The 25116-nt window shown below is 42.0% G+C and overlaps 1 protein-coding gene across 4 annotated transcripts in view; it reads right to left on the reverse strand.

The window, feature by feature from the left end:
- The window catches only part of LOC122717383 (GATA-binding factor C-like), an 83906-nt gene that overhangs the window by 34557 nt on the left and 24233 nt on the right, over window positions 1-25116 (reverse strand). For all 4 annotated transcript variants that reach the window (XM_043941422.1, XM_043941423.1, XM_043941424.1 and 1 more), the window contains exons 3-4: window positions 23782-25059; window positions 18291-18436 (exon numbers count right to left, since the gene is read on the reverse strand). In XM_043941422.1, coding sequence (XP_043797357.1) covers window positions 18291-18436; window positions 23782-25059 — 1424 coding nt within the window. The remainder of the gene's footprint in view (window positions 1-18290; window positions 18437-23781; window positions 25060-25116) is intronic.

Raw genomic sequence — 25116 nt, forward strand, 5'->3', positions numbered from 1 at the left:
TTTTTTTTTTTTTTTCGGAATCTAGGGGACCCTAGCACAAGAGTATCGAAAAATCGATACGAAACGAAATTGATGTAATAATAATGGGAAATATTGAACGAGAAAGTGGATTATACGCATCTCTTCTTTTATTGCAATCCGTTAATCGATATTCACAGACGAATAATACTTGTTTATTGCGGTCGTAAAACATCGAATTAATTAACCACTAATCGTTTCCCATTTTCATTTCCGTGTAATACGCAACAGAGGAGCGTTTTAACTGTCTTAAATTTTATCTCTCGAAAATCTCTCCTATTTCTCCAATTTTTTTCCCTATCTTCGTCGTATCCGTTCCAATAATCCTCATCGTTATATTATACACCGAGAAACTTGCGTTTAATATTCTACGTCAAGATCAATTATCCCGATACGGATTTCAATTTTACACTTAATAAAAAAAAAAAAAATTCCTTCCACCTTTTCTTTTTTCGTCTTCTTTCAATTCACAACATTCACAACCTTTCCTTCCGTGTCTCTCAACTCAACTTTCCACTTTCCCAAATATTGATCCTTAAACGCTTTCTCGCGTGTTAATTGAACGTTCATCGACGTTCATAAACGATTACAATTAATTTCTAGAAAATTCCTAATTAAAATTTTTCCATGGATATTTCTCTGTTCGACGAGCTGGGACCAAGGGACCAAGAGAGAGAGAAAGAGAGAGAGAGAACATTGGCCAACCGTCGATCCACGCCAATCATCCGCGAGAGCGATCGAGGTAACTCAACTCCATCGTCGCGGGCAAGTGGTTACGAGGCGCGCGTGTACACGTAAAACCGTGTACAGGTAAATATATCGCGAGTTTGTCGTGCATAAGCGTGCCACGGATTGTGCAATCGGGCCGTGTGCACGTCAGACAATATACAACACGGCACACGGCCGACAACGGGACAGGATTGAATATCCTGTTCAAGCTTATTGGGGCAAGGTGGCCAGCCTTGCCACCTTTGATACCGGTATCGGTACCGATAGCGCTACGCCATCATGTTCCAATGATGGGATTCCAAACGCGCGAGAAAAGTCGCTTCGAGTGTAATTCCAGGCCTAGAAACTGCTGCGAGTTGCCGATTAATTCAATAATAAGGAGTTTCGAGGAAGGCATCTTTTCGTAACGAGATAACAAGAAATAAGTATAGAAAATACGTAAATAAGTATAGAAAATTCTACTTATGTAGGTTTCCTTTGCAACAATTTTCAAAGTGAAACGACCGATTTCTTGAGAGATTTTTGAATTGAATTAAAATTATATTTTTGGAAAATTGGAAGCATAGAAATTGTTGCGAGTGTCGATAATTTATACAAGGAGTTTCGATGGCGTCTCTTGTAATAATGGATTCTATTATATAGGTTTCCTCTGCAAAATTTTATCTTTCGAATTGTGGTAAAATTAATTTTTTGAAAATATCGAATTTAATTATCTTTCTTCTCTCCACATTTTTAAACACACGAAACGAATTTAATTTCTGAAGAAGAACTCCGCGAAGAGTTTTTTTTTTTCGAAAATTTTATCCTTCGAATTACGCAAAAATTTTGAAAATTTCGAATGTTATCTTCAAGCACACATTTTGAAGCGAAGAACTTTCGACGTTCGTTTCCTGATTTTTCACCAGTCTTGCAAGATTTTCGAAAATTTTATCCTTCGAATTATGATAAAATTAATTTTTTGAAAATTTCGAATGTTATTATATCTTTGATTCTCCACGATTCCACCAAGCATATATAGACGAAGAGCTATCGACGTTCGTTTCCTGATTTCTTAAGATTTATTAAGAATTTTATTAAGATTTTCGAAAATTTTATCTTTCGTAAAAATTTAAAAAATTTGAAATCGTTATCTCCACGATTCCAAACACATCGAGACGAACAATTGTCGACGTTCGTTTCCTGATTTCTTCTCTTGAGATTTACTAAGATTTTCGAAAATTTCATCTTTCGAATTGCGTTAAAATTAATTTACTGAAAATATCGAAGTTGAACTTGAGTTATCTTCTCCTTCTCCCCAACCAATTCCAAGCAAAGCCAAGGAACACTCGAGGCGAGGAACTCTCGACTCGTTCGTTTCCTGATTCCTGATAAAAAATTATCCTTCCAATCGATTCTATATTAAGCATCCGCCTGCGTCGATTTATGCCGCTCAACGTGATTGCCTAGGCGTGTGTACGGCTCGATTTAAATTTATAATGAGCGTTTGCAAAAAGCGACCGCGAAGGCGATTTTTCTCGCGACTTTTCCGCTCAGATGGAAAACGCGACGCGTTTCCACGCCATTCATCAACACACCGTTTTTTCTTACCTTTCTTTTTTTCTCTCTCTCCTCTTTCTCCTTTTTTCGATCCACGTACGCGCATACACACACACACACATATATATTTTAACAGGCCACTGTTATTTGTTCGGTCAACGATCACGAGATTAGTCGCCGGTAATTATTCAACCGCTGTCATCCAACGTGCCTCGTGACAATCCGTCTTGGCTTGTCACGTTGGCCACGTTAATCGTATCAACCATCCACGATGGCCTCCTCCTCCTCCTCCTCCTCCTCCTCCTCCTGCACTTTTGACCGCGAGTCCCCCTCCCCCCTCGCGATAACGTTAATTAGATAAGACTTTATAGGTCGATTCTCGAATACTTCTTACGTGTGGTAATTGAATCCGTCGATGCGCGGATAGAAACGCGGAAATTATCCACAAATTGAATGGAGTAAATATTAATGCATAATTTGCTCGCGTCGAAAAATGTATATTATTCGTATTAAATAAATTGCTTCATCGATCGATAATCGATTTATACGGACTTGGAGGAGGATAACGCGATGATGCAACATGGCGACGCCGGCTCGATTAATCAATTCGGATAATAACTGCATACACACACACAGACTCGAAAGATTTCTCTATTCATTTCGTTTCTCTTCTATCCTTCAAGTAACAGTAACAATCTCTCTCACTCTCTCTCTCTCTCTCAAGATTTTCCATCTTCTTAAAACGCTCAACTTTCCCGGCTAAGATCGTCCAATCCCCTCCTCCCCCTCCCCCCCTCCCTCTTTAATCTCTCGATCTCTCCGGTTCGGTCCCAGTCTATTATAATTGTTAATGGAAGAAAAAATACCCGTGTATCGTCCTTGATTCCTGCCGTCGGCAAAAAACGTTCGATAATTATGTATTCTCGATCGTGTGCCTCGAGAACACACAGGCGAGTAAGGCGAGAGAGGAGAGACAAAGAGGGAGAGAGAGAGAGAGAGAGAGAGAGGCGCGAGGGAGAGAGAGAGAGAGAGAGAGAGAGAGAGAGAGAGACCCGGTCAACATTTACCATACGGTCTCGAGCCGCAACAACAATAGAGACAACATAATGACGCTATAAATAAATAATAATGCCACGGTCTAAGCACGGTAGAAAGGCCTCTTTGTTGCGGCGTACCCACTTGCCTCGCGTTTATTATTCCACCGAGGACTGGGCACGCTCCAACGGTTGCCGGATATATCGGGAAAAAAGAAGCGATGTATATTTCGGCCGAAAAATCGCTCACTCTTCGGCGCGATCCGCTCGCGAGGATTGAGGATTCGATTGTGACGGAAAGGTGACAGAAAGTTTTTCTTTTCTTTTCTTTTTTTTTTTTTTTTGTTCGTTCGATAAAATTGGAGAAACATCGGATAGAGGCGGAGGCGGAATTCGAATTGTTTTAATATTCAAGGCTTGGTCAGTACAGCTCGTGCAAAGTATGCAATTTATCCGTTTTATTATTTACGTAAGTATAATGAGCGAATTAAACGATCAGAGACGAGGAGGAGGAGGTGAATCAGCGCGAGGAATAATCATTTTTCTCGCCTTTTATTTCGAGAGAACGAGTCTTTTTTAATAGACACAGTTCGTTAAATGTTCGTAAGGATTATGACTTTTTTTGAAAAAGATGGAAATGGAAAAAGTGGAACGTATTATGAAAATTAAAATATCGAATCCTCTGTTGTCTTGTATCAAATATATCCCAGATATATCCTCTATCTTATTCGACGACAAAATTAAAAATTTGTTATCCTCTTTTTCAAATCCAGTTGGATTGTTATTATTTATTCCCTTATCGATTTATATTTTAAGCCCAGAATTTTATCATTGGAATAATTACTAAAATGATAAAATCAAAAAGTCTGCAAGTTCTCTAGCTAAGCATGGCGTAAAAATAATTTTTTCCAGACCCAACGATGATATTTTCCACTCTATTGAAATTGCAATAAAGAAAGTGGATACACTGGTCGACACGGTGCTCGATAATCGATCGAGTTAGTGGAAAGGAGCGCAAATTTATTCCGCGTAATGTTGAAATAAAAGGCAGGACGGGCGAACGAAACAGATTGGCCTTCCTAATGAGCCAATACTTCGATTAATATTTACCATAAACGCTTTTTATCGGCCATAATTTATACTCCATATACTTATCGATACACGTGTACCGGCTCTGCTCGACTAGGTGTAGAACCAGGGTTGGGCCACGTTCTGCACGCCGTTTATTCCCCGAGCGTCGGCCAACCGGCGGACGTTTTAATGATGAGAATGGTAAGTGTATCTTAGCGGTAAAGCCCATGACTGTCGCCGGGAATAGTTGTTGCGCGTTCGTTCGCGTTTATACGGCCGCGATAAATTACATTCCCCACGGTTGCACCGAGACTTCCGAATATCCACCGCGACTCCATCGATCGTACGGCTCCCAGCTGCTTCGAGCACCGTCCTCAACCGAGGAAACATGGCTTCTGATCCCTCGAACGTCCAAACAGTTACGATTTCACTTATCTCGAGGCTCGCTATGTTTTGGATTTTACACGATAAATACGAGAGAAAAACTTTATTTTGATTCTACGAACTCTTGTAACAGTTTACTTACTATATAAACAGATTGTTGGATAACGGAAGAAATATATGGATTCCGATATGTTTCGCAGTAATTTCGATTATTTCGTAGTTTTATGTCGATTCTTGCTTTTACTTTTTCCACGACAAATTATTAAGAAATTATCGGACGATAATTTCACGAAACCTCAAGATGCTTCGACAATAATATATCTCTGATGATATTGGATTTTGACTTTGAATGTTCCAAAAAATCACGTAACGTAGTCCATTCCGTGATAAACTCGAGAAAAACTTAATATAATTTCGATTCTTAAGTTCTTTATATAAAGAAGCGACGTAAGCGATCACTTGCGAGAAAGATAATTGGCGAAGTGAGACATCTGGCGGTGACGAATATTAGATTAGAGTCATTATAAGACAATTTCGTGACTCTTCGCCCAATTTTACACGCAAATGTGTTCGATTATACGATAAAGGTTTATAATTTCAAACTGTCGACGACAAGACGAAGAAGATCGTCGGTTAATAGGCAAGAGAGATTCGGTGTTGTCCGAGTTTAGAACGATCGTCACGCCGTTTATTCAGTCGCGCGACTAATCGCCGGGACAGGCGTGAGCGAGCGCGAGCACGCGGTCACTTATCGGTGGAAATTGCCGGTGTGCGCCTACGTGTTCGCGTGTGCACCGGGACAAAGCGATAAATAACGTCCGCGGCGGCCATTACTTGTCGCTCACCCTCTGGGGGTGCGCACAACCACCCCCGCGCACGCTATTATTCGTTTCCCGACTTTCCACCGGAAACGCTCGAGAATCGATCACGAGTGACCGGCTTCGTCCCTTCCTTTCTCCGCTTTCGTCTTCCTTCTAACCTCTACTAACCGGATTACGACACACGACAGGGGAAAAAACGTCTGGAAAAAATGCAAAGACTCGATAAGTTGAGAGTGAAAAAAAAAAAAAAAGAATCGAGGAAAATTGAGACGATTTTGTACCCGACTCATTGTCGGGTTTCAACAGCCTCTCGATGGAGAGAGAATGACAAGCAAATTGTCCGGTAGAGGCAGTTCCAGTCATATTAATCGCCCGTTGTTGCGCTTTTTGTCTTCGTTAACGATCATTCTGGTTTCGAGTCATTCGGCCTATTATTAGCTTCTGTAACGTTCTCATATACCCGAGAACGTTGCTCGTTTGTACGTAAAAGGGTCGGTGCACTTATCCCCGGTGAATGTATTATTTCGTCAAGTGTACTTTCGAGAACGCACCTGACCGATCCTTGTTGAATCGAGCCCAAGTGAAACAGTAATTAATAACCTAATCCAACCATGTATTGTCCACGCATCGTAAACGTAAGAAAGACTATCAAGTGGACCGAGTTTCTACCGATTCCGCCGAACCACCGTTGCGGACGGAAGGAAACCAGCGATGTCGTCCCGTCGGCAAGATGGAGCGACGCCAACGCCGCGCAGCGCCGTATCTCCGCCATGAGCGTTGGCGTACGTTACAATTGGCCAACGGCTGGCGTCTGCGCGGCATTCCACCCGCGTATTGACTTTACACCCTCTCTCTGCCCTTCTTCGACGCCACCCCTGTGTAACAACAACCACCAACCAACCAACCAACTCTACTCTACTCTATCCTATCCTATCCTATCCTATCCTATTCTATTCTATCCTATCCTACCCCCTCGCGCAACGAAACTTCTCGCTCTGTCCAACTCGTTTCCCTGCTTCTCCATTTCGCTCGAGCGTACGGCGACGCGCGTGCACATACGCTCCTCCTCACACTCGCACACCCTTCGCACACGAAGCACACGAGCGCGCAGGAACAAAGAACGAACGCGGAACGAGCGAGCGGGAGGCACGAGAGGGAGTGGGTGGGGAGGGAGGGGGGACACACAAAGGAAGGTGACTCGGTTCACGGGTAACGCACGAAAGCCACGAGAGCGCGAGGGGAGGGGGTGGAGAGGGAAGGGGAAGGGGGAGAGCGGAGATGGATAGAGAGGATGGAGGGAGAGGGGAGAGGGAGGGAAGGGTACACGCGAGGCGAGTGTCTTACAATTGATTTTCACGCCAGTTTGATTTATTCGAGCGCGCCACCGGCAGCCGCGTTTTTCGTGCCCGCGGGCCCCAACGATGGAGGAGAGCCCGGCCAACCAGTCGGCCTACACCGTCCACCCGCTACACTCCTCCCTCTCCTCTTCTCTTCTCTCCTCCTCCTCCTCCTACTTCTCGTTCTCCGCGACCCAAGATTTATGGACTTCCACGACGATTCTTTTTAGATCGACGAGACCCTTTTTCTGGTAGCCGTTCCGCGCCAGCTTCGCCCCGGATACCCGACCATTTCCGAGAGAATGATTCTGTTACGAGATGAATTTTCTCCATCGTGTTTCCTACCTCTTTATTAATCGAGTAAATGTATCTAATATTGTAATTAATTTTTTTTCTTTTTCGTAATATTTAAATGATTCGATAAATAATAAATGATTGTTATTAAGTTGGAGATGTGATGTAAGGATAGATAAGATTTTAAACGGATTGTAATTGAATCGTGTATTTCTCGAGTTGATCTTCTAAGTCAACGATTCGATATAAAATAAAAATTTGTAATAACAGTTTTTTAATTCGTAATAATATTCGAGATAAACGTACACCGACCACGAACGTTTAAAATCGATACCATTCCTGAGTAGAAACTATCGAATATCGCGATGTATATCTAGATAAAAAAAAAATTCCCTGGGCACGTGTACCTAGTAACTTTTCCAGAATCCAGAGAGAAGAGGAAAGATAAGAGAAATCCGGGCAATCTCGAAACTTTCAGAAAACTACGTCTCTCTCCGAGGATTTTTCTCCCCGTGTAATTTTCGTCCGGAAGCAGCCCCGAAAATCGAGTCCACCCCAACCAGTGATCCTCTACCCTCGTAGCATGGGAAAGACGCGGCAGGATTGGTCCTCGATCGCTGGAGGGGTCGTTTCCCGGACTCGGGTGGGATCCATAGAGATCGCGACCAATGATAGCGTACGCAGCTGCCCTGGGGAATCCACGAATCCTTCTTCGAAGATCCGGACCCCTTTTGACGAGGGGCAAGCGAGGCTGACGCCTCGAAACGCCGATAGGGCCGTGGATTACCCTTGCCAAGGCTCTCCCTAACAACCACGCTTAATCATGCTTACATGTGGGAAACGATAACAATTTAGCCTGGGTGAATGGAGGCAGAACGATCGAGGACAATGGAGGGAAGGATCGTGGGTCTGAGGCAAGATGGAATGGATGGTTTTTCGCGGATTCACCCGGCAATTACACGGAGAAACACTTCCACGGGTGAAACATTCCTGCATATAAATCGCCAACTGCACACACGATCGATCGTCGTGAAACATGGTTGCATCGTGCACCTGTGTGCACGAACGCGGTGCGGTGACCTCGAAACAATGCATTCTTCGGCCACGATCGACTTTTCCATCGGGCGGCGAATCGAGTAGACTACATTTTCACTTCGTCCTCTGAAAATTAATTTCTTCTTTGTTTCGCGGTAAACGTTACCCTTTTCGCGTCTATTTCGCTTATTTTTTCGTGGATCGTTACCCTTCACGATCGGAGACGGTTTATTCCGAGACAGAAATTTTTCTCTTTGATAATTATTCTTCTTTAATAATTATTTACGAGGCGAGATTTCTCGAGCGAGGAATATCGCTCTAAACACCAGTCGGCACGGAAACGAACGAACGCACGCGAGGAAAATTCTTTCGTACTTTCTCGCGTGGTTACGGCCCCGCAAGTTTCACGCGCAAGATCCCTCGCTGCTGCTACAATGTTACTCACATTCGCTGGCGTTTCACCTGTAATTTGCTCGAATTTTTTTCTCCATCCTCCGTTCCACGCTTTATTCTATATCAGTCGCGTGGAAACCTTGAGCCACCTCTTAAGGTATATGTTTATATACTTTGAATCCATTGTTTTTCAAGTCTACCCTTTTTATAATAATGTCTGAATATACGACTGCGATCGGTTCCGAACGATGCCGAATAGTGCCGAATAGTGCCGAACCGAATGGTCGGTGCAACGAGAGAATAGACCTGTCGCGCGTGCGTAGTAATAATCGGAGAACGAACCTAATCTCAAATGAACTGAATGTAATCACGTTTGACATTATCTTAATCGTAAAAATTTCACTAATGAATCTGAGTCAATCTTGTAGCGATGAAGAAAATATAAAAAGATTATTTCTTTTTTCTCGTTTCGATAAATTCAATAACAGTTAAATCATCGTAGATGCGAATCGCAGATAATAGCGAAACTTGTCTCGAGTCGGCGATATATTAGGAAGTGGTGGGGATAACTCGTGAGCATAAGCGGACAAATTCACGTCCGTATATCCGGACACGGTTGTGTTTCGTTCTTTTTTTTTCACGGCGTAAGAAGTGGCGTATGAAAATTTCCCAACAAATCTGTCCCGGGATAAAAAGGGGAGCGATCGAGGCAAGCCGAATTGGTCGAGGTAAATCAATTTCGAGTCCGTCGCTTGTACAAGCACGGTAGTTTATCGAGCGGGCCGATTGTTTCTTTGTGTCGGTGAATGATCGATCGACTTGTCGGACAGTCGAAAACTGGTCGTCCAATCGCGGCGTGCCGAATCTTAAGTAGCCGGCCGGCCACGAGAAAAAAGTATTGCCCGGGTTAACGGTGTCCACTCTCGATTCGACTCTCTTATTATCGCGATTCAAATTCGAACTCTGGATCACTCCCGGTCATCGAATATGTTCCGCGAATACGATTTTTGATACAAGGAAACGAGCAAAACGAAAAGAGAAAGAAACTCGATCGTTCAATCGCGAAGTTAATAACCAAATAGGAAAAATCGATGAAAAGAAGAAAAAGAAGCATAGGTAAGAAAGATAGAAAATTACGGTTGATAAGTGGCGAAGGACAAGGTGCGAAGAAGCCTGTAGGCCGCGAAAAAAGAGAGACGAGCCAATTAGACGGTGGGACGGAATAAATCGAGAGAAGGAGGACGCGTAACGAATCGTCCTAACCTATTAACTTGTAAATTGCTTCCGACTGGCGTGCAGAGGCAATCCTGGCCGGGCATAAATTCGCGAAATAAATCGTGGCGTTTGTCGTCCCCAACAAGACGCGGTTGTTATTAACCGATTGGCGAATCGCTCGTTGTGTTGATTCCACGTTCGAGCTCCATACAACCTAACCTCTTCTCTCCTATAAACGATACCCCTTCTCTTCCTCTTTTTTATAACTGAAATTTCATCGATGCCCGTTTCATTAAAATTGCAAATGGGGAAAACATCCTGCAATCTCCGAGGACACCACTCACTCTAATTCCCGATTCGAGCATTCGATAAGAAGGATATTCCAAGATATTCTAGGCGTACAGTCTGACGAGATGGAGAACCTGTTTCTCGCTTCGATCGAAATAGGAACTTTTGCTCGAACCGGTGACGAGCGTGCGATAAAGGGGCGAAGAAATCGACAGGAATACTATCTCGGATATCGCGACACCATCTTCTTATTCTTATTCCTTTCCTTTTTTTTTTTTTTTTTCCCTCCCCGCCGACTCTTCTTTGGAGTGAAAAAGGGAGGGGGGGAAAAAAAAAGGAGAGCAGCGATGGCGCGGTTGTGGTTGGACAGCGACGTTATTCAAAGTGTGAACGGATGCAAATCTCGTCTCTCATGAGCGGAATTTTCAAGGAAGCTGAAAGATGGATGGAGCACGCCGCCGGCACCGGACAATACGACGACATTTGCATCTGGTACATAATTCAGTCGCCGTTTCTGCCCCCGACCACGGCTGCGTGTGCTGCTCATAAACCACCGTGCCGATCTCACGAAATCCGCCTCCCAGGGAAATCGCCTTTCTTTCTCTCTCTCTCTCTCTCTCTCTCTCTTTTTACACTTCCTCCCACACCTTTTCCCTTCGATTCACACGAGATTTTTTTATTCCTACGAATTGCAAACGAGGTACGAATTCTTTCTATCCCTTGCATTTCTAATCACACCGTTTACCTCGTGACGAAGATCATTCAGCGCGATCATTAGATCGTTGCGGCGTGTAAAGTTTTTTTTTACAAGTTTTTCTCGTCCAAACTTTTTTTCCTTTTTTTTTTTTTTTTAACGATTCATGATCGTTATCGAGAAACACGAATGCAGCATTTGGAAGAAAAAAAACACATACATTATCTTCTACTTCAGATAATCCAAGTGTCTAATGGTAATCGAAACGTTTAATCGCGAGACGTGAACTGATTAGATTAGATAATTAATTCTGCCACGTAATTACGTATAATATAATCACTAAAGTGATTCTAAGAAACAAAGAAAAAAAAAAAAAAAAAAAAAAAAAAAAGAGTCATTGTTATATTAATAAATCAGAGAAATTTAATTAAAGAGATTTGAAAAAGAGAAAAAAATTTCCAAGACCAATTAAACATTCGCGTCTCGTATAATTAAACTTTTTTACTTACTACGCCGAGAAGAAAGCGAACGGAATCATTAATAACCAAATTAATGTTCGAGAAAACGAAATCAACATACTTTTCCCCTTAAAATCATTCGGGTATGTTCATCTTCCATAATTAAATCCCGATAGCGTGATAATCGGGTTTGCGTTCGGAACGAAATTTCTCGTTCACGGAAAAGCACAACACGTTTTACTTTCATCAGCGAGGGAAATTGGACGACGGCTTTGGACGGATCCGGAGGCCAATCCTGTGTCGTGTCTCGCGAATCGGACACAATGGCGGCGGCAGATCGCGCGGATAACGCATTGTGCGGGGGCAAACGACATTTTCCTCGGCCGACCGGCGAACGGGTTCATGGTTCAGCCGTTCGAAGCGGATTCTTTTCTCGGAAGAGTCGTCGCCCGATCTCTGCTCGCACGTGTCTTGGAAATTTAGGATATTCGAGCGGATTCGCGGGAGTGAATTTGGTAGGCGTGGTGACAAACATGGCTTCTGAAATGCAGAGAGCAGTGTCAATGAATGTTCTTCTGAGATGATTCTTTAGAGATATTCGGTTTGATGATAGTATTGTTAATTCGCTTCGATTCTATATGTACAGAGAGAGAGAGAGAGGAGAGAGATATGATTAGAAAGAGATCGATTAGAAATATCTGTTCGATTTACTTCGACTCTGAAAGAGAGTCTAATTTGCGAAGTACTTGAGCGATCGTAACGTAATTTTTGAAATATTTGTTAGACGTTGAAATTATTAATTTTATATGTATTAAATTCACGAATAAAAATTTGTTCAATCAAATTGAACTTGTAATGTAATTTATACATGTACACTGTTACTCAAAAAAATTACTGTAGCATAATTCGTATTTGTTTGAAAAGTGCGAAAAATAAAGAAGATGTTAAAGAATTCTGCTCGACTCGATAATTATCCTATTTTAATAAGAAGAATTTAAATTCATTTCTGATTAAATTTTAACTTAAAATTTAATCATTGTCCGACTTTTTAAAATCATTATTTCTGAAACAGAGGCGACAAATTTTCCAATTTAAAATTACTTATTTTCGTTATATCGAAATGAAAAGATCGATGATAACTAAAAAAGAAAAAAAAAAATTATCCAACAATCCTTATCGTTGGATTAATAAGACTTCAGATATTTCTTCTGGATCGTTTCTCTATCGAACTTACAAATATTACGAGTCGAGTGGAAAAATGAAGGAGAACGATCGTTTTCAATTTTCCTTCCCCCTCCCCCTCCCCCCTTCACTATTTAATCGCGGCTGTATTCCCGAGAAAAATGTCAGAGGGCACGCGATACGGCTTCGAGAGTTCGGCGAAAAAATTCCTCTCCCCGGGTGGATTAACGGGTCCCGCGAGCGACGCTGGCGCTTCTGTTGCCACTGGAATGTCCAGGAACGCCCGGAGGACCGTAACTCCGACGAGCATCGCGCGGTGTTGCACGGCGTGGCATGGCGCGCGCGATAACCATCGGCCAGGACGAGAAGGGAAGAAAAGGCAGAGAAAGATAGATAGATAAATAGAGAGAGAGAGAGAGAGAGAGAGAGAGAGAGAGAGAGAGAGAGATCGTGTAGGACAGCCGTTAACGAGCGATTCCGCGCAGAAACCTGGCCCTCCCCTCCTTCCCCTCCCCTCCCCCACCGTGCGTCCACCCTTTCTCCGCCACACTTCAAGGATCGTCGAGGATTCGCTCGTTGGAAAACCTTCCTCGACTCCTCTCCTCTTCTTCAAACGCGAAAAAAGGAGTATAGCAGGGGTGGCTGGCTCTCGCCCCTTGTTGCGCCCCGAATAAAACAGAGACATCCAACCGAGCGAGGGAAAAAAAGAAAGAAAGAAAGAAAGAAAGAAAGGAAACGACGCAGAAGAGAAAGGAGGAGGAATAAAAAAAAAAAAAAAAAAAGAGAAAAAAGAAAAAAGCAGCGAAAAGTTCCCAGCTGTTCGAGGCCTATCTCCACGATGGATCAAAGATGGCGGACGGGTCGGTTGAGCGGCACGAGAAGAGAGAGAGAGAGAGAGAGAGAGAGTTTCAACCCTTGCTATCTGGCCCATCGGGGCTTTCGAGCACGTTGGACTCTGTACCCGGTTCATAATAAACGCTCGGCTGGAATTTCCGTGGAAGAGACACGTCGGCACAATGCGTTTTCACGTGAGCCCGATATGTGCCACGACTTTATTATTTCGGGAGGGGGGGAGAGGCAGAGAGAGAGATAGAGAGAGAGAGAGAGAAGAGAGAGGGGGGTGAACATATACCTGGTGGTGGCCGCCCTTTGTTTCGCTGATCGTATCGGCGACGGCCCTCTTTCTCTCCTCTCGTCACATCTGCGACCGGATTCGCTCCCACCGCTCGGTCGGTAAAAACGCGACATATTGTGCGAAAAGCATATGGCCCTCGTGGCTCCTCCTATTTTTCGGGGACCGTGTCCCCCTTTTTCACCATCTCCCGAGGGGGTCGAGGCCGCTCGATCGTTAATCGACCGGATTCTCCACGTTGCTACCTTCGTTCAACACAAGTGTGTTTCTCCTCGAGATATACATGTATATATTCATGTATATATATATGTAATCTCGGTATAGAGATACGTACATCGTAACGCGGTCGTAAATCGTTGTATCAATCGACGGTGCAATTGACGTCGCGATGGAATATATATAACGTTGTCGGTGGTAATCGGTACGAGTTCGGATTTTTTGCTTGATCAACTTTACGGCCACGATATATTTCTAGACGAGCTATTATAACTTGTAACAGATCGGTGATTAGACTTCATTAAGCGTAGATTAGCATTCTTACTGCACGACTATTAAACTATATCGTTAAAGATCGAATTCTAGATATCGCTACTTCAAACTTCAACTACCGATTACTAATTCTCTACTCGAACAGAAGATATTTCCTGTAATCGTGCAATTTTTTTTTTTATAGACTTAAATTAATACATTCAACGGTATTCGAATATTTCTGTAATAATAGCAACAAAATCGATGATTTGACATTGAATTTCCAATTTCCAATTTGACACAATTTCCAGCAAATATTCTTTCCACGGGCTTTTGTCGAAAAGAATAAAAAAAAAAAAAAAATTGGATGGAAAAAAGAAGAAATATTCGCAAAGACCCATTCGATACCAATTATCGAACACGGTGCGAGTCGAGCGTTTATCCGTCGTTAATATCGAGGACGAACTTTCGTGAAAGCCCGTGGGTATGGCTCGATTATTAAAATAAAGGAGAGAAACTCGCGGGGAAAGGGCCACGGGGAAGAAGAAAAATTACAGCGTCGAGCCGAAAATGTGACACGCGTGCCGGCGATAAGGCGACGCCTACCGATTTAAACCGATACATATTTTATTGGGAAGGCTCGCGCGAACAGATCCATGCGAGTTGATCTCGGTTGAATGATAGGTGGGCGGGCACCGCTCGTCGTGCTGTCATAATATTTGGGTTCAAAAATTTTGCCGGTTCTCGAATTAACCGTTTCCCGAAAAATTATCAAGATTAATTATTATTCGTTTGCGACAAGTTCAAACATGTTTGAAAATCATTAATTTACTTTGCAATTGCTTTGCGGGTCGTATTATTGTTAGATTTATTCGTTCGTTTTATTTTATAAAATGATTATGATTTTGAGGCTATAATGAAATATTCAAGATTGTTTAATCTCTTTTATCTTAATTAGTAGATTGCGAATATTTATAATATGCAAAATGATACAAAATATTCAAAGTATAGTAGCAAGTTAAAATATTTGAGGAATAAAGCAAATTCTCTATTCAAGCCCCATTTTTTTGGTCATATTCACAAAAATTTAATTTTGCAAAAAAAATCCGTGACCTAATAATAAGCATTATGCACGGATAAAACGACTGGATCGAAAGGTAATTAAGCATGATGACTTTTCGTTTTTTGTGCTAACAATTGAAAGATATCTATGATATTCTGATATTATAATTATATTAGATAAATTTGAGAAAAATATATTACCATACTTGCACGTTATTACATGTTAAACATGTTTGAACTTTATAGATTCTAAAGTTGCAAAAAAATACTTTGCAAGAAATAAAAAAAAGTCATACAATCGAATGAACAATATAGAACTTCTGCATCCATTATCCAATATGTTTGAGTTATCGATGATTAATTGTCATTTCGAAGAAAACTTCGATCAATTTCGACTTCTCTCACGATATAAAAATCGTGAATTGAATCGTGAATCTCATTGAAGAACGCGTTGGATTGATTGAGTGAAGGAGCGGCCGACAAATGATGGCAAAAACGTGATGATTAATAAATCTAAGGTGCGTGAGCGGCGTAATTAGAGAAGCGAGCAGGTGGCAACTAGAAAAAGCTTGAATCCATCAGCTTTGCTCTATCGCGCACAGGAGAAAGCGCGCGAGAGGGATAGTGAAACGTCACTGGTCGGCTATGCGCTTTTGCATCCGCGGAATGCAGTCAGTCTCTTCTCTCGAGATCGTGTATTAAGCCTATGATCGAACAACGATGCACTTACTTTCCCTTTGAACCGACTCCTCGTACATTCTTATTAATCGTGATTCGAATCCGATTGTAAAATTCTTAGATTTAAACTTGTGTGTGCGTGGATGAGAGTTTCTAACTGTTTGTTAGTATTTCCAAGTTTAATTGAATCTGTAATTATGAATAATTTATGAATATTTTAACTATGAAATTATACGTGATCAATCAAATAAAAATTAAAGAATATCTGATTTACTCATAAATGATATTTGTTTAAGTAAGCATAGAATAAATAAAGCATATGATATATCTCAATTTTGTTTTTTTAAATGGAATCATAAATTTTTCGATAATAATAATTTATAACAGATTTTCAACAGATTATAATTATTCGAATGAAAAATTTTAAATAAGATACCTGTATAACCTAAATCCAACGTCGTATTGGATGTCATTTGAATTCATCCGTAAATATTGAACTTGATCCGTTTAATTTTTCAGTGCGAAGCTCGTCGATGAAAAATTCTGTTGGATAAACCACACCGGTTAGAATTTATGAATCTAGGAACGAAACGAGGGAAGACGAGACTGATATCGAGTTTCGCCATTTCGTCTGCGTAGGTGCCAGCCTGCTCGACGAAAATAGATCGAATTCACACGAACTATACGAGCCGATTGCACGAAAGCCTCTGTTACCCTTCGTGGTATCGATCCTAGGCTAAGTCCTACCGATATCCCTCGTAATCCCGAATTTCCATTTCTAATGCTTTTCCCTCGTGTTCAAATCATTTTTCAAACAGCCTTACTCGACGCATTTTTTTCTTTCATAAAAATAATTTCACAAATGTACGATATAAACATAAATCATAAATACACGTGATAACGTGATTATTTTCGCTTGTCGATTCCACTTCTGAATATATATATAAAGAACGAAGAAAAAGAAAATAAAATAATTTCTAACCTCTTAAGAAATCTGTATCCATCGTGAAGAAGTCTTCTCATTAATTCCTTTTATTTCCTTATTATTTCACTTTCAATACAATAAGTGCGGATTATAATGTTAATATAATCATGATTTTTGTTATCCTTTTCATCCTTTTAATCACATAACGTATTTTCTATTCACTTAATAGAATCTTGACTCGACTATTACACTTCACATCGCGTGATCTTCTATTTCCTAATTGTTTCGTATGGTGGCGTTCTAAGTTGCCTTCATTACCTTCAGAAATTGAAATTTATTATTCTATTCTCATACTTTACTTTTCTTTGAATTTCACTATACATTTTTTTGGAAAATTTGGGCCGTGTATTTACATACATAAATACATACATATTCTAATCGATGATGAATACGCAAACAGGAACACACCGTCGCGCGTTAATGGTCACGTACAGGAAATTAGCTTGGCCTTGTTTTATCTTGCATTCTGATGACTGCATCTGCGTATCGCGAGAAACACATAACTCCGTTGCACCGCGAGCACGTATTAATTAAGCATGTGCGGCTCGATGAGCGCCAAGGAAACGATCAAGGACATCGCTTTTACGAGCCAGACAGGTGCACGAGAGCTTTTCAACGAATCGTCGATTCCCGTTCGACGAAAAGGGACAATGATAGCCTCTGTGTCGTGTAAAATTTTCGGTTTTTGCATTAGCTGCAAATATAATAGTGAGCTTAAGCAATAACTAATTCTAAATATCTGGAAATATATTTCCATAATGATTTTTTTATTTATTTTATCAATAATTATATATATATATATATATATATATATATATAATTATATAATAGTGTTATTTCACTATATAATACTACTAATTTTATATGCAATTTATTATTCGATAAGTAATTAGAGAATTTCAATGAGATGTATCATTATATTCTTTTGATCTTGTCTTTTTAAATGATTTAAAAGTTAAATTAACCTCACTTTCTGACATATTTTCAATTTTGACGTCAAAACATATAATTATCATCCAATTTTTCTTAAATCAAATAATATATTTTAATAAAACTGATCAGTCCTTTAATCCAAGACGATATATTCGAAAAATATACGAGGAAGTTCATATAATTAAACGAGCAACATGTAGACGAGGCAAAAACTAAATGAATATATTACACGTGTTACGTAAGAGCGACAACCTTTATACATCAATCTAATACTTCCGAAAGGCGGATATAAACAGAGATCTCTGTTACGTGTACACGAAATATACACTCTTTATCTCTAACAAGATTCTGATATTTTTCGTAGACGCCTCGACAAAGTTACGTAAAGTTTCCTCTCCGCGTGGAGAGGATTTACAATTCAAATCACGAACATTGTATGCGTCTTCGATCCTTCTCGACCGAAACTATCCACGCCAAATGTATCGTGCAAGTAAATAAAAAGACAGAAAGAAAGAAAGAAAGCGGTTCAGCTTAGGTACTTACCAGCCGTCGTTTCGGTTTGATGAGAGGTCGATTCTGCCCGTTCATCTTGTAGTAGAGGCCGCAAGCGTTGCAGAGGTAGTGACCGGTACCGTCTCGTCTCCACAGTGGCGTCGATGTCGCGCCGCAATTCACGCATTCGCGGCCCTCTATCGGAAGAATACCGTGGAAACGACGAATTCGATTAATCTCGTGATTTTTAGGTTACGTGATTTTAGGACAAGCGTTCAATGATACCGATCGAACGACCGATAAAACGAATTCTTCTCGCATTACAATCTACTTACTGTTTATTATTTTCCTTTATTTTCGCTTTAATTATCTATATAGTAATTGAGAAAATTAGGATTTTCAATCGTTGTTTGGAAGAATTCGATTTACTTCGAGGTACTGTTCGATCGTTCAATCGAGTTACAAAAGCTTGTGCACGCTGGTTTCTCGAGATGATAGAATAGTGGTAAAAATTTGAATATTTCCAAGCGAGAAAATGATTCGAAATTGAGCGATTTCGAGAATTCAACGTGCTCGAAGCGAACACCAAGTTACGAAGATCGGTGATAAAAGTGGCATGCAGTTGCAGACATACCATATCAAGCGATTACCAGAGCAAAAGCAGAGTCTTTAGGACCGTGGATCGAACACATTGGTCCGATAGCGGCTTGTTAATACAAGGGGACTGAGAGATTCAGATTAAAGTGGAAGAAGGAAGGAAGAATAGAACCTGGTATCGTTAGTTTCAACCCCCACCAAACGATATGGGAACAAGGAAGGAAGGAGTTCAAACTTTCAGGCAAATTTCTCGTTATTCTTTTCATTGTTATTTCCACGCGTGTCGGAGAGAAAACGTGCCTGAAATTTTTCGGAATATCGATTAATGGGAAGGGAAAAGGAAAATCATTCAATCCAATGATGGAACAAGAATTTTCCTCGAACCGTGAAATCCGCGTCTCTCGAATTGATCCATCGAGCTGCATCCTCCTCGAGATTGGACCGAGCGTTCTCCATTTTACTGGAAAAAATCCGATGACTTGGTCGTTTTGACGTTTTTTTTTTTTTTTTTTTTTTTTCCCATCGAACCTATCGCGACCGACGTGGCCAAAGGATTCGAATATATACTTCTTCTAAATAGCATACAATTTAAAATATATTTAAAAAAAAAAAAAAAAAAAAAGAGAGAAGAAAGAAAGAAAAGAGAATTATAATAATCCACCGATACACCTGACCTAATTTACAACAGCAATTCTCAGTTAAACAGAATTTACATCTTGTCGGAAGGCCAGAGGCGTTCACTCAGAGGCGACCACTCGAGATTTAGTTTTAATTGCGATCGTTGATTGTTGTTGAACGTCTCGGTACAGAAGAAGAGTAATTTTTACGAGAAAGAGGTTTTTATTTCGACGAAAAGCCGACTTTTGCCGAGAGGAGGAACGAGACCAAAGCGAGCCGGTTGCCTCGCGCCACTTTTGCCATAAACGGATGAATTATGATCCAGGACGAGGAAACCGGCGTTCCGTCATGAATTTCGCCCGGCCAATTTCTTGTCTCTCTCTCTTTATTATCGACCGATCACTGCACAGCAACGATCATTCTTAACGTGTTAATATTCTAACCAGGCGTTCTAAAGTTCTTCTAATGATAATCTCAACGTTGTTTGAAAATTCTCTCCTTTCTTGTAAATCCTCGAAGCGAATCAAGAAGTGGATGTGGAAATCTTGACCGGTTAATAATTCTTAATTCTTAATAAACAACAACGTAACGAAAAAGATTTTTTTCGCATTTATCCTTGAACATATTTTTTAAATTTACCCAGATCCGCTGATTTACATTGCAAATTTTAGAAATTTTATTATCGAGGAATTATTAAAATTAGAAACTTAATAAACATTGAAAAATTGTAAAGATTGTACACAGTAGAATAGAAATTTTTTTTTTTCTTTTTTTTTTTTTTTTTTTTTTTTTTTAAAGAATATGAATATTATAATCGAATTGCTGATCCTTATCACAAGCTTATTGCTTACTTCTTCTCCCCGGGAGGAAGAAACTAATAAAACGTGTCAAAAGAATAAAATTAGAAATTTAATTAAATTTGCAAATTTGAATTAACATGCAACGAGCATAATTAATCCCGCCTCGGGATGAGGCAAGGGTTAAAAATCCGCTCGGTACACAAAAGACCAAGACCAACAACCATCGAATCAAAAAGCATGAAACGTGTCGAGGAGAAAATCGACTTAAACAAAATCTGTCTGCCTCTGTTAATTGCAATTTTCACTCCTTGCAAAAGAGCAGAGAGAAAAAGGAAAAAGAGAAAAAAGAAAAAAAAAAAATCACCTCGCGATTCTTCGTTAACGATTAATTAATAAAACCATCATTCTCGAACAAGAGAAATCTCTACACCTATTAAACGGACGAAACATCGTTTTTAACGAAGATGAAAATTACATCCTCGTGCATGCACCGATGTACCGAACACTCTCGCGAATTATAAATGCAAAATTTTTACTTTCGACTCGTGTTTCCAGCGGGGGAGGAGGGGGGGGGGGAGGAAAGCTTTACGTTCTCTTAAACACCAATCGCGATCCACCGTCTTGATTCGTCTTGCCACATCGTCGTCGTGGCCGAGGTTTTTTTCTTCGTACGCGTGCGCGCGCGCGCGCGTATGAACGTGCGCGTTGCGTGTGTCGTAAGTCGATTTAATTAGCGGACTTCCACGCCGCGAAGCCGGGCCATTGTTCCCGGAATTAGGATTTTTACCACGCCGTCCTCGGCGCAGACCGACTGTTATTACAGCAATCAACGTATCCGGCATTTTTCAACCGTTTCATTCCCATTTCCCCCTCCCCTTTCCACCTCCCCTTCGATCGCCACCGGCGACCCAGATTCGCCAGATCTTTCCTCCCTCCTGATTTTTTTCAACCTTAGCTTCTAACTTCTGTCCCTCCCCCCCCCCTCCCCCCTTGTCGAATTTTTTTCCTTGAGAGGAGGGAGGGGAATTGGTGCACCTCGAGTGGTCTCTCTTTTTCCTATTTCTTTTTTTTAAAATACGTATTATATTGTATCCCTATACGATGTGAAAAAAAAAAAAAAAGATGGATGAACTTTAAAAGTATTTAAAGTGTAGAATTGATTGATTTACTTTTCATTCCAATTGATGCACAATATATCGTTGCGCAATAATTCGTCGTGGAAAATATATTCGTTTCGTATTTTTTTTTTTCTTTTTTGTTCTTTCTTGATACAAAACGCGACTTACTTGAAAGTTCATCGAGTATTTTCGCGTATTATCCCTTCGTGTTATATCGCGTTTGAGCGAGATCGGTAGACACTCAAAGATCGAAATATCTCGTTGGAAGTTTGGTAAGTGTGAAAAAAAATCGTGCGAGTAAGCACGGCAAAAAGACGCACGCGATTGGTCCGTGGACTCTTTTTTTTTTTTTTTTTTTTTTTTTNTTTTTTTTTTTTTTTTTTTTTTTTTTCTATCTTTCGAGAGGGAGATTTTATTTTGCCAGTGACAAAACCAAAAAACGGTAGCATGTAGCCACACCACATCGAAATAGACAGATAGAAAGATAGAGAGAGAGAGAGAGAGAGAGAGAGAAAGAAAAAAGAGAAGAAGAAGAAGAAGAAGAAGGTACGTGTGTGCTGATTCGCCCGCGCTTGTGTGTATTACACGCGTGTCTTACACCTGTGTATTTATATAAAAAATATCGATCCGTAAAGAGAGAAAGGTACTGTAGAGAAAGGAATGCGCCGTGTCGAGTCGCCCGTTACTGGACGCTCGATGCTATCCTCGTCGTATTTTCGAAAATATGTACGAAAATCTTGTCTTGGGAAACGTGTTGTGAAATTTTTGATAGAGAAAAAAAAAAAAAAAAAAAGGAGAAAGAAATTGGAAGAATTTTCATGAAATCTTAACGAGAAAAAAATATTAATCGCAAGATTAATTTTTTTACGAGTTCTGAAGAAAAGAGATTTCCAAGTTCTCGTAGATTAGGAAGTTTCGAATCTCGCGTATATTTTTTTTTTTTTTTTTTACAAATGAATTGCATTGAACATTGTTTAAAAGTCGGATACAATTTCGGATAAAAAGGAAAACTTTTCGACGCGAGAAATGAGAAATGGATTTTATTTTTCCTTTTTTTTTTTTTTTTTTTTTTGTTTCTTAAAATTCGCAGCACGAAGAATTTGGAAAATTTGCGACAAGCTTTTCGCGTGAAGACGGAAAAATAATTAATCGGCAATGTCTAGGCGTTTCCTTTTTCGTTCGTGTCCCCCACCCTGTGCATCGGCCTTAATCACAAAAAATCAACCAGGTGTGGTGCTGTTCACGCTCGACGTTTCGCGGGTGCCACTCAAAAAAACACACGGGTGAGGCAAAAATACAAAAATACACGTCTTGTGTGTCTCCCTCTCGCCGACAACACTCAGCTCGTTCGATAAAAAAATAAAGAAAAAAAAAAAACAAGATATATATATATATATTAAACGTGTTCACCGTTCGTATCAACGAATCGTAAGCGAAAAACGACCGCCACCAAAAGCTCGTCGGGGGACTTTTAAACGAAACGAAACAAAACGTAACGTAACGAAACGAAACGAAAGAGGAACTCGAGGTTTCCCGTTGAAAAAAAGGAAAAAAAAATTCATCGTATTCCTCCACCAAAACTACTCGTTTCTAGGAACGAGTGTGCTCGAGGAATATCGATTGGAACCTCGAGTCGATAAAGTAAAAAAAAAAGAAAAAGAAAAAGAACCAAGGAAAGAGTAACCGGTGTGACAAAAGTGAAAGCAAACCGAGGATACTGGAACTCAAAGCGAAAAGACGCACGAAACCCGTGTGCGCTTGGAAATAATTACTTGCGCATACTTGGGGTTCGTGCATACGAACGCAAAGCGAAACAAAGGGAAATCAATAGCGTTAATGTCAAACCAAAGGGAAAGAAAAATAAAGGGAAAGAAAAATACCCTCAAACTCGAGTACGGCCGTTTCGTGCAACTTTGCGTCCGATCACGAAAGAATCATTCCACTTACGCATACCTTAAACAGCGATGGGCAAAATTTATAAATACCCCGAGTTACGAGCTAAACTTGCTTCTGATGATTCTTTATCCGTTCGAAACGTTATATATAATAATAACAATATGAAATAAACATTTAATTTAATTTCTAACCAATTACCTTTCTTAAAATTTCGAACGAAGTTGCTTCAACTTCATATTCACACTTCTCAACCCAAGATTAAAATCCCCCCCCCCTCCCCCCGAAAAAATTCTTCGAGCGAAAAGAAAAAGAGAAAAATTTCGCGAGTGTGAAACGACCGCACTCTTTCCCCAGCCTCTTCCCAGAGACGGAAGAACGAAGAACAAAATCCAGGAGAGAGAAAAAACCCATAACCGAAAGAACGCATGAACCCGACATAATAATAAAAACAACAAAAAAAGAAAAGAAAAAGTGAGGAGGGGGGGGGGGAAGGTTGGTAGGCGTGCCGCTTACCGGCGGACGTTCTCGACTTGTTCCTGGGCTTTTGCTGCTGCTGCTGCTGCGCGGAAGGCGAGCTCGGCGTGTTGGCGTGCACGTGGCCGACCAACAGCTTCGAGTCGACGTTAACGCCGGCCACGCCGGCCGCGTTCCCGGCCCCGGCTGCCGCGGCGGCCGCCGCGGCCGCCGCCGCGTGGTGGCCGAATATACCGGAGACCGCGGCGGCCCCGTTGTGCGGATTGTGGGACGAAGACGAAGAAGACGACGAGGAGGCGGCGTGATGATGGTGATGGTGATGGTGGTGGGTGGTACTAGGATACTGCAGGTGCTGGTACATGTTATACGCGCTGGTTGCCGGGTCGTACTGGGATCCGGAGGTCGCGTGGTGGGTGTTGGAGGCAGCCGCGGCCGCGGCTGCGGCGGCGGCGGCGGCAGCGGCCGCGTAACTCTCCCTGCACGAGGGCGAACTCGCCCCCCCGCCACCACCACCGCCACCCCCGCCAGCCACGTTGCTCCCCTGATACGCGGCCTCCTGCTGCTGCTGCTGCTGCTGCTGCTGCTGCTGCTGTTGCTGCTGTTGCTGCTGCTGTTGCGCGGTGCTCGCCTGTTGGCTGCCCGACTGATTATTACCTTCGCGCTGCTTCACCTGGCCGCTCGCCCCGCCGCCTCCACTCGCCCCTGTCCCTCCGTTCCCGCCGTTCGCCGTCCCGTTGTGCTGTTGATGGGGCGGCGACGGTGCGCCGTGGTGATGGGTCAGCATCACGCTCGGCTTCACGTCGCACGAGCCCGCTCCCCCGCCGCCCAGCGCGTCCTGGTGGTGCATGAACGCGCCCATCACCGCCGCGTGGGCGACGGCCGCCTGGTACTCGCTGCTCGCCCCACCCCCGAGCCCCGACAGGGGGTTGTTGGCGTTGTTGTTGGCGCTCGTGGTGTTGTTGTTGTTGTTGTTGTTGTTGTTGTTGGCGGTGGAGGTGGTGCTCGCGGTGATGCTGTCGGGGGTCGCGTCCTTGGGGGGCGTCGGGGGGAAGGAGAATAGGTGGTGGCCCGCCCCCGCCCCGCCGTGGCTCGACAGGCTGCCGGTGCTCGGGGGCAGGGAGGATCCCAGGGGGCTCTGGGGCTTGTCGTCGGTCACCCCGCTCCCGGCCGAGCCCGTCGTCGTCGGGAATCCCCACGGCGTCTTCGACGTGTCCGCCCCGCTCCCCGACAGCCACGGGTGAAGCACCGAGCTGTGGAAGTGCGGCCGGCACACCTGGCTCACCGGCCCGCTCGTCACTCCGCTGCTCGACATCCTTGCTGCAAGAATTCATCCACGCTTAGTACCTTGGTTTCTTAATATTATCGAGTTTTTAA

This window comes from Apis laboriosa, unplaced genomic scaffold (assembly GCF_014066325.1).
Source record: "Apis laboriosa isolate Shangri-la unplaced genomic scaffold, ASM1406632v1 scaffold4_cov146, whole genome shotgun sequence".
Lineage (NCBI taxonomy): Eukaryota > Metazoa > Arthropoda > Insecta > Hymenoptera > Apidae > Apis > Apis laboriosa.